This window comes from Rhipicephalus sanguineus, chromosome 6, assembly GCF_013339695.2.
Source record: "Rhipicephalus sanguineus isolate Rsan-2018 chromosome 6, BIME_Rsan_1.4, whole genome shotgun sequence".
NCBI classification, from domain to species: domain Eukaryota; kingdom Metazoa; phylum Arthropoda; class Arachnida; order Ixodida; family Ixodidae; genus Rhipicephalus; species Rhipicephalus sanguineus.
The window spans coordinates 175,206,679-175,225,139 of NC_051181.1; the positions used below are offsets into that span (position 1 = coordinate 175,206,679).

Consider the following 18,461-nt stretch of genomic DNA (forward strand, 5'->3'; position numbering starts at 1 on the left):
GCCAGGTTTCTCGAGGGCAGAACTCTAGACACTTTCCGTTGCTTGCAGCACACGTAAACGAACTATGCAATCAGTTTCTCCTGGTGGTACGTGAAATCGTCATGCAAGAAGCCTGCATCTTCACACAGGAAACAGGAATGCTGAGGGCGAACTTCAAGGCCAGCAGAGCCTGGGCACTGAAGTTCACGAAGAAAGCTGGCTTGACAATGATGAGCAAACAGGTGTAGTCGATCCAGATACTACGTAAACAAGCTTCCTTAATGAAATACGCTCGCACTGTTTTTATTTCTTGTTTTCTTTCTTCTTTTTTCTGCCTTGCGATTTTTGGGGAGGTCAAACTAGATTCGAGTCAACTTACAATCATGTAAACAGGGTATTTTGGGCATTGAACATAGTTGCAGAGGGCTGCATCACATCTTTTTTGCATGCCCGACACTCGAGTTCATGAATGGCACAAACAAAGGGAGGAGATGTTTAGCTACACGTCAACCAGGGAACGTATCTGGACTTGGAAGACAACTCTGCAGACTTTGTGAAGCAGTGCCATGCAAATGGCATGCCACTGAAGACCAAACTACTGAAGGCAAGGACTCCTGAACTAGCATGCGATCAAGGTCTATTCCAAAGATTTTAAAGTCAGCAGAAACTGGATAAGAGAGGCCAGCAGTATAAATGTTCCGTTCTACGAATGTAAATTGTAGTCATCTAACTTTCATCCCACTGTGGTGCATGCCACAGTTTTCTAGTAAAAATCAGATGACCATCAGAGGCAGGTGCACTTCTATTTTCATACTCTGAAGTCACAAAAAGTGGCTGCGCATTAGAATGATGTAATTGCGGTACGTATATAAACACATGCTTACTCCATCATGATGACACAACAAGAAAACTTCTGACGACACCTATGAGCGGCTACCTTTGACACAGCTTACTGCTTTTCCAGGTTGACACAAAAACATGAATTGCTATGATGTATTTGCACTATTTAGAAATACATCTTTGCACTTTGCAGATATCACTAGTATCAGTGCACTGATGTACCCACACTGAATATCTTGGACAATGCAATCTCATAATACTATCAGGTGTCCACTCGCACTGCACATCTCTGAGTCTCTCTGAAGTAGGTGTAAAATAAATGATGCACAGGCAGTCACACAGGTGGTCCAGAAGTGAAGAAGTTCTTAACAGCACTGAAGTGGTTTCACACAGCAAACCAAATAGAAAGTATATTCCTACTTATTCACAGAAACTAGGCACATGTTCTGACATCGTGTACGGTGAAAGGAATCGATATTTTCTGTGCGACAACATTGTAACATGATGGGGCAACTTCCTATGCTTAGCAGTGCTCTCTCTCTTCACGCTAGCCCAACCTCAGAAGTGTTTGTCTCGTCACTTCTTCACACTCACTAAATTTAATCTTTGGCACTGTTATAATGCAATAACTCTTTGCCCATAAACAATCAACTAGATTCAAGCAAAATATGCGACATCATAGCTTATTGCGAGAAACTTGCGGGATGGAGCACCTGTTGTCACATCTCTAATGGCTTTACAAGCCTTTTCTCGCACTAATAGCTTCCTTCATATTGCAGAAGCATTACTCACTATTTCAGTTCAACCATCTTTCCCTTTTAACATCAAGCCAACAGCGTATCCAGACACACCCATTAATCCTGGCTTTACTGCAACAGCCACAGCAGTCAAGTGAAAACTAGCATGACTGGACAGAATAAGTGGAGGCCAATCAGTCCATTACATCTGCACTAAAAGATATCTAAAATGTCTTATAGAGTGAGGCACCAAAGAGGCCAGCTTTATGCATGATAGGGCACAAATGTAATTAAATGACAACTTTGAATAACAGAGAGCTGAGCTAGTTGGTAAGTATTCATTTTAAAAAGACAGGGCATGCAAACACAGGACACAAGAAAGAAGTAGGACACCACAAACTGTGGTGTCCTGACTTATTTCTTGTGTCCGTGTTTGCACGCCCTGTCTTTTTAGAATGAATGACAACTATCACTTACAGCTCATCGTGATATTCGTGCCCCTGTTTTGCATGAAAGTAATTTATCAAAAATCATGGGATGCAGCTCTAACAGATAAAAATGAAAATGTTCTCCACCACAAAGTATTTCTTATGAGTTTACACATTTGATGGTTCACAATGTCTAAAGGTTGAAGCCTTATAGACACGAACGGTAACCACCATCCATCGTATGGCTGTACAAACTAATATATGGTCGCAGCCACAGTTCAAAACTGCTGACACTGAACTGTACTAATGTTTAAAGAAGGGTGGCAGTTTTCACAGCGCAAGTTTGAGGTGCGGTCAATCATGCAGAAAATTGTGACAAACACTCTTTTCTTCCCAGATTTTTGCTCAGAGTTTGCAGTGCACAAGTTAGTGCAATTGTCTAAACATGCGCACCAGAAGTGGGCACCTACACAATGCAGTATGCAAGCTTGCTGCATTATGGCGCATGTCACTCGAGACAGAAAATGTCAAGACGAACATTCACGAATCATCGGCCTGACCGTCCACCTGTGGAAGTTCCTTGATGAGGGCCGAGCCGCCGGTCGTGCCTCTCCGAGAGGGCCTCACTCGGACGGTCGGGCTGGCTTCCTCCGCTTCGTAGTCGGACTCTGGACTCTCAGAGTCCGAGGAGCTCTCGCTGCTTGACACTGGACCGGCGAAGGCGAGGTTCTGCAGCAAACGACGACCACCCTACTCTCATACTTATTTTAGATTCATTCGGATTAATTACTGCTGCCGAGTGAGACTACCGTGGAATGCTCGTCAATGTCTTTTTAGCTACAAATAAAGACAAGACGATGAAGTCCGAGAAGCTTAGGGAAAACTAAATCTTAATTTTTCATTGAAATATCAAACTTAATAAGTGAATCAGAGAAGAAAGTGGATGACAAAGCAATGTTCTGCAGGTGATTTGCACCCTGTATTCAGGAGCCGTGGCATCCACATTTTCTTCAGCTTTAAAGTAAGACTTTTCTTTCTGCATGCGCTGTTTAACTCAAGAGGTTCCACTACCAACAAAATGTAACAGATCCAATGCAATCATATCTAACCCCTGCTATGGCATTTCCAGTTGGCTCAGTGACTTTCTGTGTCAGGGTTTGTACAGAATATTTGCGTTAAAGCTCGAGGACTATTCAAGGATTTCAAAATTTCTGAAGGCCAAAATTGAAGGAGAGGCAAAAGGAACTCTACTCACGTATTTTGCATGTATTTTATGAATCCTCGAATCTCTTTCTTACCAGCTGGCATTTTCATCGCCACAGTCACTACCTCAGTATTTCGTTTTCCGGCTGTCCTTCATAAGCAGTTTGCCTCGCCTAATCGAGTTATGTCACCGTCCACTTCGGTACCTTCACACAACCTGTCAGCAGATTCTCCGAGATGTTTCTTAAGAATTCCACTTTTTTCCCACTGCAAGCTCCAAAACAAGTGCGCTCGTCTTTTCATTTTTCTTGGCACATTCTTACTCTTCTTTGTGTGCCTCCAAATATACTCACTGCGTTGATGATAACACTTGACCATGATAATTTCACGGACAATAACATCCCCGTGAGATTATCATGGTCAAGTGGTGCTTCCTTCTGACAACCATAATTCAGCGAAACGTCTCCCCCTTACCTGCCTTCGCTTTCTCTTTCACGGACTATTCCTCTTTCCTTTGAACTCACCCAATTTTCCACGGTGGTCCCACCCCCACTTTCGCAGCTATACACACAAGCGCTAAGGAAAGCAGTTGCAGCCTTGAAGAAGACAAGGCTGCTTGTTGAAACATCGGCTCCCAAATTTTTCAACCCAGTATAGTGTACCTCAAGAGAAATTGATGCAAGCAGGCAGTCACACTATCGACTAAAAACAGAAAAACTGTAACACAGGTTTGCCATGAATGGCAAATCAATGTGAGCAACACATTGCTTTACTATTTCCACCAGTGTGTACTAAAGTAACCCCATACATACTTAACACATTCATAAAGTGATGCCCACGAATAGCAATTCCCAAGAAAATTTATAAAGTGTTACTGAGCCCATTCATAATAAATTACAGCAGTGCAAGGGCCAGAAAAATTGAACTTTTCAATTTTGAGGAACCTTAATTTTCAAGCACCCCCTGAGCCCAACCCTTCAGTCACTTGTGTCAATCAACAAAAGCGACTTGAGAGTACTCAAAAATGGCCAAAACCAGCGCTCACCATTTCAATGAACGGTCCTTCGCCGGTGGCATCTTCTGCCTCAATGTTTGCACCATCGTCACAACCGGCAGCCAGCCTCGTCCTTTCGGCCTCGGCCAGCTTCGGAAGGAAAGACCTTGCCTGTGCCAGGGCTAGAAGATAAGAAGACCTTTAAACTCACTACACCGTGCGTAGCTTCTATATTTAGTTATCTCTTTCCTTCCTTGTAGTTGGCCCACTGTGGCCTTCATCAGATAAAAGGTGGCTTTGGCATGTGAGCCAAGAGACTTCTTAAAACATGACTGCCCAAACTCTTCCTTAAAAGCCTCACTGAAGCACTTACTGAGGGATGATAAGGAGCCCCACGTTGGGAAAATGGAAAAAAAATGACCGAGTGCATGCTTCCTTTTGCACCCAAAGGCTCAACATCCAGATCCTACACCCCGAGTGCCAGAAACCTCCTCGTGCAGACGGAGTGTGTCAGCCAGAGTAGCCTGCCTGCACAACTAGAAATGCTGAAATAGCCAGCAACCTCGCACTCCAGCAGCTATTTCAAGTGCGCAGAAACTCAACCAATATATGAGATTACGAAAATCTGAGAATGTTTAATATGCACAAAAAGTACAGGGTGCCCTGTACAAGGCGTTGGTTCCAGGTTTGGTCCCCGAGCTAGGACAAATTTTTTTTCGATTAAGGAGCTTTTCTTTACGAATAATCCTTATAAATTTCTTTGTGGCTTCATGTCACATGTGCATGGGTGGTTGTCGATCATCCCTTTCGTAACATTCATTACAGCTTGGCAATTTTAATGCAGCAGACAAATACTGAAAAGACCTTCTGCCAGAAGCCATGTGGTACAGATAGTGAATAAATATATACAACGGTTGCCTAACATCAGTTGTCCTGGGGATGCTTGTCTTACATGCACAGACGCTTTGCTAAAATCAGAGAGCACCAAGAGGGGCGGGACCCAGAGTGGTTTTTCATGTAAACATAGCTGGCTACGTGAGCACACACAACCACGTGCACATGAACACCGTGTTGACAACTCTTTTCAACAAAGACTTCCTGGGTGCTGCTATAATGTCCTCCGAGACGTTGTAAATATGCGCGACCCTCCCAAAAAATGCACTGCCGAGGCAAGGACATCGGCCTTTGTACTCCCGTGCAAGCCCGCCCCTTCTTTCCGTTGAAAAGGTCTGCCAGGAGAGTTCGCCCACAAGAATTGTGGCAGCCAAGACAAACTCGTGACGCAGGTGGTGGTTGGTTGTTTACACGAAAACCAAAGGTGTGTTTCACGTGGAGTGGCGCGACGCACACTTTAAACACGATTTTAAATATATTCTAGGCTATATTATCCATTGATATTTCGCAGATGATGAGTATTTGTCCAAAAAAAAATCTATCCCACAAGTTATCTAGCCTTTGTGTAAGTACTCCTTTAAAAAAGTACCGTTGGATGACAACACTCTGTGCTCGTGTCGTCCGTGTCGCATGCACTGCTACTCACTTCAGACCGTGCAACACCGGCTAGCCATTCCCTTTTGCCATCACGCCTCATAGTAAGCTCTATGGTGAGAGGGGGACAAACGAAAGAAGCCGAGTGCTGAATGGAATAAACAGTTTGCTTGTCAAGGCTTGGAAAACATACTAGCTCGCACATACACCGTACCTATTTTGCGAGGTGTTAATTGTGGTCGCAGCGTTGGCTATCTGCTGTGCAACAATGCAATAAGGCTTACATATGCACTCCCATGACTCAATGAGCAATATTCTAGCATTACTCATTGACGTCAAACAATGAGCAATGTGTGCGTGTCTCGCAGTGCTGGGCAGTACTGCAGATACATGTATCTTCGATACTATCTTAGATACTTTTTGGGTATCTTGTATCTGTATCGCGATACGTCTCGCGAGGCGTGTATCCGTATCTGTATTTCCGATACATTGAAGAATGTATCGTGTATTTTAAAATACAAAATACTGCGATCGCAACCGCGGTTCAAAACAATGAACATTGGTTGAACTCCGCTTCTCAAGCTGATACTGTTCCCACTAAGCCACCAGATTAAACTAGACAATGACATTATTTTATCTTTCCGCCAGAGTTTTCCAGCGAGGACAGATGATGAGCTCTGAGCGTCCCTATTGAGGGAGCAGAGTCATGTAGTGGCGCTCGCGTTGTCTCGACAAATGCGCGAACGTCTACGCCCAGACGACATTTTGTTTTCACGGTTTCTTTTTTCTTTTTCTTTTAGTTGTGTTAGTGCTATGGCACTTGGCTCTTAGCTACTATCCTATGCCACGTACTCCAGTGCGTGCGGGGTCTTTTGCACAAATTCTGATGCCACTGTAGTGTCCTTATCGAAGTTTCTCTTGCGTTGTGCGTCGTTACAAAGTTTGAAGAATGCAAGAAAAGGGGTTGCTTTGCGTCTTGTGGCTTTCACACATTGGCCATTCGAAGGACTTCGTTGATGCACGTTTGACTTACATGGAATGAGATTGACTTATATGTAAAGAAGATTGTAACACCTGTAGCACCACCGGTACCGATGCTGGATTTAACAGAACAAGCATTCACTTAACATAAGCTATCTTGGCATACGTCTCCTTTTCTTTTATTCAATGAGTTTTCAAAATCATAAAAGGATTGTTAGCACAAGTTCTTTCTAAGCTGTCGTTCTTGATCCCATACATTACTTATGTCTCTGTGTTGCTTTTTCGGGTCTGCTTACGGCGATATGTCTTTAACGTGCTGGCAACATCTGCTTTATTCTTACTTTTAGCTGTCTGCATTATTTCTGCCACTGTTTACAGACTTATATTCTACTTAAGTTTAGTTTTATGTCAAGGCGACGTTGAGAACAAATATATAATAATCTGCGCGTGCTTGGAGCATACAGTAACAAAAATGCTGCTTACTGCTTAGTAAAATAGCGAAGTTGAGTTTTCATGATAATAATGTAAATCATTAGGAGCCATCTCGGAGATGTTAGAAAAGGGATTGGAGAAACAGTGTTATACAAAATGCTGCGTTTTTCTAATGAGCGTCTCGACGAGTCGGTTTACGCTATTTTATATAGGCACTGATTTTTCTGTGGTCTTATCTTAAGTGCCTAATTGTCATGGGTATTAGGGTTTACCCGCCACGGTGGTCTAGTGGTTATGGTGCTTGTCTGCTTACTAGTGATGCAGAACTATCGGTAAATTGACTATCGATAGTATCGATAGCTTTTTTGGAACTATCGATAGCGTAAACAAACTATCGATAGTGTTACTATCAACAAACTATCGATAGTGCAAGTAATATTACCATCGGTAATATTACTATAGCGATATTACTGCCACGCGTGTCTATTGCTTTGTTTGACGTATTCGAGTTTCACCCACAAAGACTGTTAGCAACGTTTGACGCAGACCACGCCGTAATGTTTTCTTCGCCGTAATATTTTCGCTGTGAGCATTCTTCACAATCACAACCACGTGACAATACTATCGATAGTGGTGTGAATAATGATGCGGTTGCTGGCCGGCCATATTGCCAAAATATTTGCAATAGCCTACTACCAGCTTCGCTTAATTTATGAGCAATTTTCAGCAGAGGGAATTAATTATTTCCGCAGTGAAAATGGCGGAATATATCCATCAATAAATTCGTATCCGAAAGCAACCAGTTACACCTTACAATTAACTTCATGATATTTTTTTATTTTGAAATCATAAAATGCAATATCAATTTGAAGCCGCCCAGTCCCACCACATGTAAAGGCTTCCTTTCCGCTACAGCTCAACAGTTTGACTTTATGATCATGTGTCAGCAAAGCACTCTCGTGAAGAACACAATCATGTCAACTTTCTTGCACTTCAGCCTGCTCCTCCGGCTCCACTATGTACCGCGCGCACGGGGAATCAAGTTTATTCTGCAATGAGTCCGCGCTGTTGATTTTATACTATCAATAGTACCATCGAATTTTTGTAGCATTAGCTTGCCTAGCCGAGCCGATTTCACGTGGATCCTCATGAGCCGTGCTATGCATGCACGAGGATCAGCGATGTCACACAGCTGGCTCACCGGAGCCGGCATCTCACGCGCTCTCCGCTACCGCTGCGCACGGCTCGCCGCTGCTTGTCTGCGCGCTCGGGAGGAGTGGCATCGTAGCCGCGGCAGACAAACTGGCGCCGACGCGCGCGCAGACTCTGCTACCACCGCGCGCGACTCGCCGCTGCCGGTCTGCTCTTTCCAGAGGAGTGACGTCGTAGTCTTGGCAGACGTATTGGTGCCAGCGCGCGTGCAGCTATTCGCCTGTGCTGTGCAGTCGCCATCTGACACTGTGGTGGAGCCGCTTGATAGCGCCTCTGACTGGCGTTTGCAGGTGGGTAACGGCATGGAGAAGGAGAGCGCAAATGCTGCTCAACGGCGCAGAAGAGCCGAGAAGCTTATCTCATCGGATCCCGAAGTAGTTGCCTGGCAATTAGCGCTTCAGCGTACGAAGAATGAACAAAAGAAGGCTAATAATCCTAGACAATCTGGAAAGCTAAGAATGATCAGCTGAGCCTTTGCTAACGCTATGTATATCCTGGCATAGCCGAGCTAAGCCAGCGCAATTTTTTTTATGACATATGTCATGACTGGTCCGCCGCCATCGAAAAAAAAAAATGCACGTACACAATACAGCACTTGCTACATGTATGTTACGTTCGAAACGTCTCATTCATACGTGTGCTTATATTTAAGTTTTATAACACCATATGGCTGAAATTTCTGCCATAGTGGAAATTTCCACTATGTCTGTCATTATCATATCGTGGTTTTCTCATGATATCTTGGTTTTGGTACGTTAAACCCCAGATATTACTATTATGATGCGGTTGCTGGCCAATACCAGAAATAGTGATATATGGTATGTTCCATGGTTTCATAATAAATATAGCCTACAATCATTACAGTATAATCTGCCACACATTTTAAATAAATATCAAGGTGTAAAGTGTAGCTCACCAAAGGAACTTCAAATACTTTTTGTTAACATGTGACGATTGATTGTTTTCTTAGTGTTCTTTAATCAGAGCCACTTACGTATGGTTTTTTGTAACCCTAGCATATATCCCTTTCCTCTTATGTGTTATGTTTTCATTATTTCTTTATATTAGTTATATCTTGTTTTGTGCATTTGTGTAAACATTTATTTGCTTTGAGTTTCTAACAATGTTACTATTTTTTCGTGCAACCGCCATGTATGCCTTGTAACAGACCATCGGCCCAGTCAAGCTGTTATTAAACAGCTTTTAGCTAATGGTATCCCCCAGAATGTATGTACAGTAAAACCTCGGTGATACGATCACGGCTCGTACGAATTTCAGGGTGACACGAATTTTTCTGTGGTCCCAGCCAAGGCCCATTAGCCTGCAATGTGTTGAAGTATGGTTGTTGCGAACAGATTTTCACCCCGCGATGTTTGATACGAATGTACGCTATCGCACAGGTACGAACAGGTGCTGCCCGCGCTGTTGCGGAAGACGCAGCAGTCGTCGCGGGTGCGGGCATGCGCACTGCGTGCGCGACCATCAACGGTGCGTCGTTGCCTCCGAGATTGTGCGCGCGAACCTTGGAAGCCTTTATGCGGCTTCGCCTTTAGATTACAGATGGCATTGACGTCGCGTTTCTTTCTTTTTTCCCAACGCGTTGACACGTGCTGCAGTGCTAGAGGCAGCAGCCTATTTGCACTGTGTTACCACGTCCCCGCCTCGTCAATGCAAGCCATGTCCTCGCCAATCAGACTTTCTATGAAACAAGACTCAAACTTGGGCTGCGGGTCCATCATGAAGCCCAACGAAAGGTGGACGAAGACCCCAAGAGACGAAGCGGACGGTCTTGGCGAAGGAGCTGGACTTCGCAACGTATGCGCACACATGCCAACTTTCCGATTTGCACGGGAGACTCCCGGATTTTGAGCAAACCTCCCGATTGTGCGGGCACCGCCCCAAATCTCCCAAAAACACCCCCATCACCATCTCTATAAGACGGTAACAGCTACAAAATTTCCTGGCCTTCATCTATCGTGTGTAAAGTACTCTGATTTCATGCAGAAAAGCTAGTAATATTAGGAAGGGGCTACTAGCGGTCATGGGTCACAACACATCTGGTTCATTGATTACACACGCACGCATGCACCGTATATTTACAAGTACAAGTATGATCGTTGACGTCTAAAAACTGTACTGGCAATCATTTCGAGCTGTTCACGACGTCGGTGCGGCCCTGGGAAGCACTAAATCAAAACGTATGCCAACTTTCTTTTGTTGCATACTAATTTTTCATGTTTTCTGGTGATACGAATTTCGGATGATACGAACATTTTTAGTAACCCCGCGAGATTCGTATCACCGAGGTTTTACTGTATTTCTGGAAATAAAGATGTATTGTATTGTATTATTACATATCGTCTGACATGTTTTCTGGACTGCAGATGTTCTCTCATAAAAGAAAAGTTGTTAGAGGATCGCGCATCACTGAGTACGTCGCTAACTAACGCTTTACGCCAGCAGATAAGTAGAATATAGAAGTAATTGCAGTTTTATGTCATCTACGCAAACAAGATGCGTCGCAAAGAATGTCGCTACCAGCGTTCTCGCTGATGTATACTTGTCCGGTGATCGGGTATTGCGAAAACCGTGATACGTTTACGGGCAAGGTAGAACTTAACAACGGTATTTGCACCATTGCGCAGAAGATGGCAGCCCGCTAGCTGGTTGGCAAGGAGAGCATCGACTCCACCCAATTACAAAAGCGGCAAGCAAAAACCGTTATCAGCGAAGTGTATAAAGAGCTGTTATAGTAAGCAGCTAAAGCAACCCCAATAAGTTGTTTCGGAACAAAAGATACCTTCAGCAAGAAATACAACACTTTGGAGATTAGAGATACTAACAGACATTTCATTCAAATGAAACAAAATTGGTCGCAGTCAATAAACATTCAAGTGACCATTTTTGTGCATCAGCGTTTAGTGCTGTATTACCGTATATACCTATATATAATAACAAATTTCCGAATGTATCGAAGTATCTTACGATACAATTGGAATGTATCGTATCGGATACAATCGGCGTTGTGGTATCTTGTATCTGTGTCTCAAATACTTCTTGCCCGAGTATCTCGTATCGTATCGCGATACAATTTCAAGGTATCTTTGCCCAGCCCTGGTGTCTCGATCCATGGGTGTTCAGTCTTTTTGCACAGGTAAAATTTGTCATAAACACGAACCAACTTGCCCAAGCAGCAGTTTTAGCTAAATGAGCTACCCATTGCACGCAGTGGCATAAATCCAGAATAATCACAAGTGTTATTTTGCTTTTACAAATATAGGTTTCATTTTAATTATATAAAACTTAAAATCGTGCTTTGAGAAAACAATAAACAAAAGATTTGGAGGAGCCTTCAAGAGTAGAATGTGATAGCGCAATAGACCTTTTTCAAGCAATCCCAGAACCCCCTGCGGGCACGCGAAGCACTATGGGAAAAGTGTGTACGGCGAGCCCGCCGGCTGTTCCGTCACTCGCTGCTCGTTGGCGCCGTGGGAGCACCAAACGAAAACGCGTCGCCGCTGGTTGACTATTATTAAATCCTAAATACTACACATGTCTGAACGCACCTGCATGTATCTTTACGCATGAAATGTGAAAGAAATGATACAGTCAGTGTAGGTATTACCGAGCGGATGTATACCGGATGTAGCAGTTAAGCGGCATGCGAGTTATCACATGCCAATACATGCAGTCAAAATGTGCTATCGTGAGCAATGTGAGCTGAAACACCGAATTCGTATTTTTTCAATGTTAGTTGTTCACTACCGCTATGGCATTTAATGCCATAGCGGCTCGTGATCGGGTTTAACCAAACTGTAGAGAGGTGCTGCAGTGTTCAGGTATACAGATGGTTAATTGATTTTAATTGACAAGTCACGCGCTGTACGAAGAAGTGAGCACATTCGAAACGTGTTTAAAGAAAAAGGGATGGGACTAGAATTCTCTTGCGAGATGCCTTGCTCTGATAATTTGCAGTTTCTTGATACATGCTTTTAAGTACTGCGGAGCATGCTGGCGGGCAGTATAGCCCGCGTTCAGGGAAATAGGTGTTTAATTTCGCATCGGCGCATTCAAATATTGTTAAGCGAGGAATTGTGATATCATGATTACGCACGGCATTGGAAAAAAAACTTGCACACATAAGATGAGGAGTAGTTTCCAGCTGCAGAGTGATCAAAGAGGCGGGATATCCTGCGTATCGTTGTATCGGTTTGCGAAAATCTGCTCGCATGGCAAAGATTAACACGGATGTCCTCCATCCGTAAATAATGAAGAAACTAGAAATATTGCAGTTATTCAACATATTTATAAGAAGTCGCGTGGCCTGACGAACGTAGGGAAGAGATGTGGGGGTGAAGGTTGTGTTTGCTGCCCCAAATAAGCTTAGTCGCATTAAGGTTGCAGGGGTCTGCGGTGAGCAAAGAAAAATGCGGTCAGAGGCATGCCAATTGTTTCGTAAATTGTATAGGAGTTAACCGCAAATTTATCTTTCTTGTGCCCACAAGTACATCGGCCAGACTGGTCGATGTATTAATACGTGCCTCAGCGGGCATCGAAATTCATGGAATGGAGCCGTCTCATCTCGCATCGCTATGTCAGTCATGAAAATGTAATACCATCTTCGAAAGCCAAGTAATTTTGTACCGTCAACCTAATCAGACAACGCTAGAAATTTCGGAGTCATATAACGTCACAAATAACGCCACACTTTGTGTCAGTCAACCTTCTCAGTCGTTACAAGACAAGGAATTCAACTTTATTAATCGACTTTAAGCATGTGCCTTGGTTGTTTGACTTTTTGTGACTCTTTATGACACGCGGAACACACTCCCATTTTTGTATATATGCTTTTTTTCACACGTGCAATAAGCTTTCAGTTGTGTGTGAGCGCTGGTTTGTGCATTTCCTTCCTTGCACTGCTTCTTTCTTTTTTCGCGCTCAGTATTATTCCAACCTGTAGTTATAGCACCAACGAAGCTTAGTAAGCACTTGTCGTTCTTTACATATATGGTGCGAGCGACGCAATAAATGTATCTCATTTCCCCAAATGCCGACTACACCTTTCCAGTGTACTCTTTAAATATCAGAACCTCACACTGTACTCGTCGACAGTGTCGATGGACGTTGATTCCAAATGCATCCGCGAGTCATAGACCGCTCCTGCACTTCGTAGGCAACCGAATTGCATTTTTTTTAATTTATGCCGTAAGGCGCACTGGCGCCAATAAAATAAATAAATAAAAGGTGACGCTTCTGAGCGGCTCAACTGGTCCAACAGTGGGACAGATGGAAATCGTCGAGAGGCCGTCGCAGCTAAATACTGATGTTCGTGATTGAATTGCGCAGTAACATGTTGCACCTTGCCAAACTCACTGTGTCTAAGAAGTCCTGTCACGGCGCAAGCGGAAAGCTACAGCGCGAGGCCCGCGCGCTCGTCACGGCGGCTGCTGCAGTGGACACACATTTCCCATGAGCGCTTGCGCACCCGCTGGTGGCGCTCGTGTGCTTGAAAAAGGTCTATTGGACCCTGTTTGCATCAGCTTCTCAAGTGCTACCCTAGCTTCGCTTCTCGGTGGACACCGTGCCGCAAGGAAAGTAGCATCTGTGCACCTGTAAATCGGCCCTTTCAAACTATCATAGAATGCCTACTGCAAGTAGAGTTGTAAAGTGCCCACTTCGACGTAATTCATCCTTTCGCGAGTTAGCGAGGTACCCATTACGGGTCCATAACGCAGTACGCACAGATGCATACGTCATTGATGCTGTTGTTGATAACGATAATTAATGATGCTTGTGAGGTCTGTCATTGATGGGCCTTTAAACAAACCACTCGTAGCACAATTCACATGTTTTGACGCCTGGTGTGATTCTACGCTTCTGCCACGCAATATTACGTGTGTTAATGGCACTCCTCGCATTTGTAACATTCATATGGTGCTTTTTTCGGAAGCAATTTCAAGCGCAGGCATGGCTCTGTGGTAGAACACCTGCTTGCCATGCAGAAGTCCCAGATTCGATTCCCACTCAAACCGAAGATTTTAAAATTATTTCTTTATTTGCGTCCATCTCAAATTTTCGCTCATGGAAAACACTGATTTTTCGTTCACAACCAACGACACCGACACCGTAATTTCTATGAAACGAGCTCTTTCACGCTATCGCGTTAAAAAGTGAGCATGGGCCTTAGAACCAGGTAAGGGATCTTAACCTAACAACACTGAGCAGCCAATAAGCAGGAAGGTACATCGATGAAGTTAGTTTTTAAGTGTGGCTCGTAGGTGGGCTCTAGCATATTTCTGGTTAATATATCACTCGGGTTAAACAATCGAGTGAAAATGCTAGCACTTCTTTAGCTCCGGTCCCCATTGCTTATACCTGTTAGATATAGCGTCCCACGATAACTTGCTTGTAAAGCATGCTTATGTTTCTCGGTGATTCTTCCAGCAATTGGATTCATACTTCATCGTCAATGGCTTCCAACAAACCGTCGACATAGATAAATAATACTAGATAATGGGGAACTCTTTATTTACTTTGCATTTTAAAGCCAAGTATAAAAAACATTTGCAGCATGCCAGAAGTAACCCGTAACATTTCAGAAAGCTCGTGGCTTTTGAAACTGGAAGGAGCTAGCACCGAGATCAGGCTAGTTGGTGCTCATCCGTAGGTTCTGTAAGTGCAAAAGACATGTATCACGGACAAAGAACACAGGACAAGCGCTGCTTTCCACTAACATTTTAATGCGTGGTAACACCATACCTGCCAAGTTTGGAGAAGCGGAATCCAGGAGATCTACTCACCGGGGGGCGGGGGGGGGGTCGTATAAAGTGTGCCGACCGCAGGGGGGGGGGGGGGGTACTGCTATAGCAATTATATGGACACTGTCAGTGGGATGTTGCGGTTGCCGCTGATCTGTACAGAGTCCAAACCGATAACAACGCTTACGCATCGTCTGTTTGACGTGCGAGTCAAAGTGCGCTAGCGCTAGGGACGAACGCGGTTGAAGCAGAGATGAAACCACCCGGCTGTCACCGTCGCGCGAAGGGCACGTGCGATAACATCACTCCGCGTGCGAGGCCTGTCGTCGCTTGCTTACCAGTTATTTCGTCGGGCAAGATTTGTGTGTACACAAACGCATCATCTAGGAAATATTAACGGCTGATATAACCTATAACACCTTTAGGATGTGACCAGACGTGGCCAGACAACTTTGCTCATGTGGCCAGACAAAGCACTGGACGCGCGGGGCAAAACTGGATTTCCGGGAGATTTTCTTATGACCCTACAACCGGGAGAAACGTTCAAAATCCGGGAGTCTCCCGGGTAATCCGGGAGACTTGGCAGGTATGTAACACCCATTAAACTGTCGTAATTGCGGGTGTAAGCCATTTCTTGTTAACACCGTGGTGTTGTGTTGGGACTCCAGATTGAGTGTTGAGGCTGCTGAGATAAAGAGGGATGGCAGGGATGGCTCCTTCGATTGCCTTCACAATCAAGGAGCTTCACTTTTTAGAATGGTGCAATCACATAAGTGTGCACCTTGACACCACATTTGCTGATGCAATTGGGGTGATGTGCATTAAATTTTTCAACACTTAGTCTTTTGCTGGTACATATGCTCTTGACACGTGTTAGCACAAGTGGGCGCTGCCTTGTGATAGTACGTCTTTTTAGATCTTTGGTTGTTTTTATGTTAACTTTTCTGCCTTTGCTTTCCTTGCGGTGGCTACACCTATATAGTGGGTGTTACCACGCATTAAAATCGTAGTTGTAAGCAGCGCTTGCCCGTGTTCGTCCACGATACGTGTCTTTCGTGCTTACAGCAGCTATGGAAAGAAGCTTTTGTGCTTAGTTTCGGCTCTTTGGAAACGCTTCTGATTTCAGAGTTGGTTTTACGGAGATGTTTAACAGTCAAGCAATTCAAACATGGTGCTCGAAAGCTAAATCTCAAGGGGGACACTTGCAAGGTGTGTATACCCCCCCCCCCCGATTTACGCCACTGTTTACACGCAAGTGTAGTCCCATGATATGCAAACTACTCAAATTACACAAAGACGTCGATACACCTCGTAACACTTGGCTCAAAGCCAAAAACTTGCGGCAAAAGCAGCAACTCGCTGAGTGCTTCGCTTGAAATAGATTCCCACGATGCGTGGGATCTGCCGGAATTTTTTTTTTTTTTTCAAACGTTCTGTGCGCTGACAACGGTTTTCCTCGTTAACTATGTATTACCAACCGGTCCAAGCAGCCATCTCGTTGCAGCTAGACGCCTTTAACGACTACAGTGCAGAGACGTCCACAGAATTTCAGTGCCAAAGCGTGCTTACCCGAGCTTCTCACTTGAAACGTTTTCGGTGGTCCGCTGGACTGGACCAGGGAGCGAATGTGGTCTTCACCTGTGCACACAATGCCCATCGACAGGCGCATAAGAAACGGCTACACAAGGCAATGTCATGCGCGTGAGTAGGCCAAGTGTCTTACGTGAGATCGTTTCGCTTCTTAAAAGGTCTTTCGAGTGTTTGCTGGCACATTTCTTCACGCTATCGTTCAAACTTGCGTCTCCGCGGCACGACATTTCGGAAGCACGTGTTACGTGTTTATCCGTTTAACATGGTCGACAGCATCGAATGGCGTTTCTGTTCTAACTCCTGCACAATCGGAGCAGAAAACTTATCTCAATGGCTATGCTGCAACTTCATGCGGAACGCAAGAAAAAATGTTCAGAAACATAAGTTTAGCGGTCAACACAGCCATAGCCTCGAAAATTTGAGCATTCTATCCAAATCGTAGAGTTTCATACTCCGCGACAATCTGGCCACCCTACCTTAACAAAATGCTCTCCGAACTCAATTATGCAGATATTATTACCCCATAATTTTATTAAAGGTTATTATTCTGCTAGCTGCGTGGCTGCGAAATACGCGTGCCGCCCAAAGCTTAACGTCGATGCTCACTTCCGCCGCATCCAATGAGCAGAACAATGGCCTCAAGATCCGTGTAATTATATTCATATTTTGTTCAGTTGCTGAAAATAGGGATTCATGTTGAACAGCGCAAAAAACGAGACACAAAGAAGAGAGTACACAACACGAGCGCTGTGTTGTGTAGTGTCTTCTTTGTGTCTCGTTTTTTGCGCTGTTCAATATGAACCCTAACCAACTAGCCCAACTCTCCCTTTGCTGCAGAAAGTAGGGAGTTTTCGAATAGGGGCCCCAAAGAAATAGCGTCGAGGCCACTTCGCATGCGCGAGACCCAAACAGCGTTTGGGTTGGGGAAAGGTCTGATCACACGTACGCGCTGCAGCGCGTGACTTTCTTACGCGGCGCCGCGCCCTCTCCCTACGAGGAGAGGGCGCGCCCTCTCTACCCGTGAAACAGACATGACGGCACCCACCGAAGCGACGGCTCTTGGCCAAGGTCTCGAGTGACCTCGAACAGCTGGACACAAAGCGAGCACACGCGAAGGGCTTCGGGGCCCCAATTTGAAAACTCCCCTGATATGTTTCTGCGTGTGGCTTGCTTCACATGACGTTACCGAGGACACTAAAGTGAAACAATGCATCATTTTAAGCTGACAAATTCTTCTTTGGAACTCTATTGTCGTTAATTCCGCCGTCATAGAAGAATAATTAAATATTATGCCAGAATCGCTGCGTGTACGTGGATGTCGGCATGACATCACGCGAAGTGTCTTCTCGCGTTCTGATTTAGCAGCCTCTGGCATCCTCAAAAAGCTGCACTTTATTTTTGGAGATTAAGAAAATGTGGGCCCTTAATTATATATGGACGCCATTAAAATGCGTGACATCATTGCTGCGGGAACTTCAAGGCCCGGGGCGTTACCTGCATGTCCTTTTTTTTTTTTTCGCGCGCGTTTCCTTGTTTACCAAACTACCTGTTGCGGAGTTGTGCTTTCGCAATTGTAAGTAGGTAATTTACTAAAATGAGAAAAATTGTTTTGTATCTGGTGTTTCTTTAAACGTGAAACATTTCTTGGCAATACCAGAGGCACACTGACCGAATCAAGCCTTTGGAGCTGCCATGCATATGGAATGACACCATTGTACAACACAGGTCGATGAATGGACAGTTTGAGTAGCAGCTCTGCAAACACCCAACTAAATTTGTCTAACGACATATAGTATCACATTATTGACGTGAGGTGCAT

The 18,461-nt window shown here is 44.5% G+C and overlaps 1 protein-coding gene across 1 annotated transcript; it reads right to left on the reverse strand.

Annotated features, from left to right (window-relative positions):
- Positions 1 to 315: 315 nt before the first annotated feature.
- Positions 316 to 17,055, reverse strand: LOC119397080 (uncharacterized). The gene is made up of 4 exons (XM_037664521.2): positions 16,776 to 17,055; positions 16,622 to 16,690; positions 4,233 to 4,363; positions 316 to 2,713 (listed from the first exon to the last, which is right to left on the reverse strand). Exons 1-4 carry the CDS (start codon positions 16,867 to 16,869, stop codon positions 2,525 to 2,527), a joined length of 483 nt encoding a protein of 160 aa, XP_037520449.1. The 5' UTR covers positions 16,870 to 17,055; the 3' UTR covers positions 316 to 2,524.
- Between the last annotated feature and the right edge of the window lie 1,406 nt (positions 17,056 to 18,461).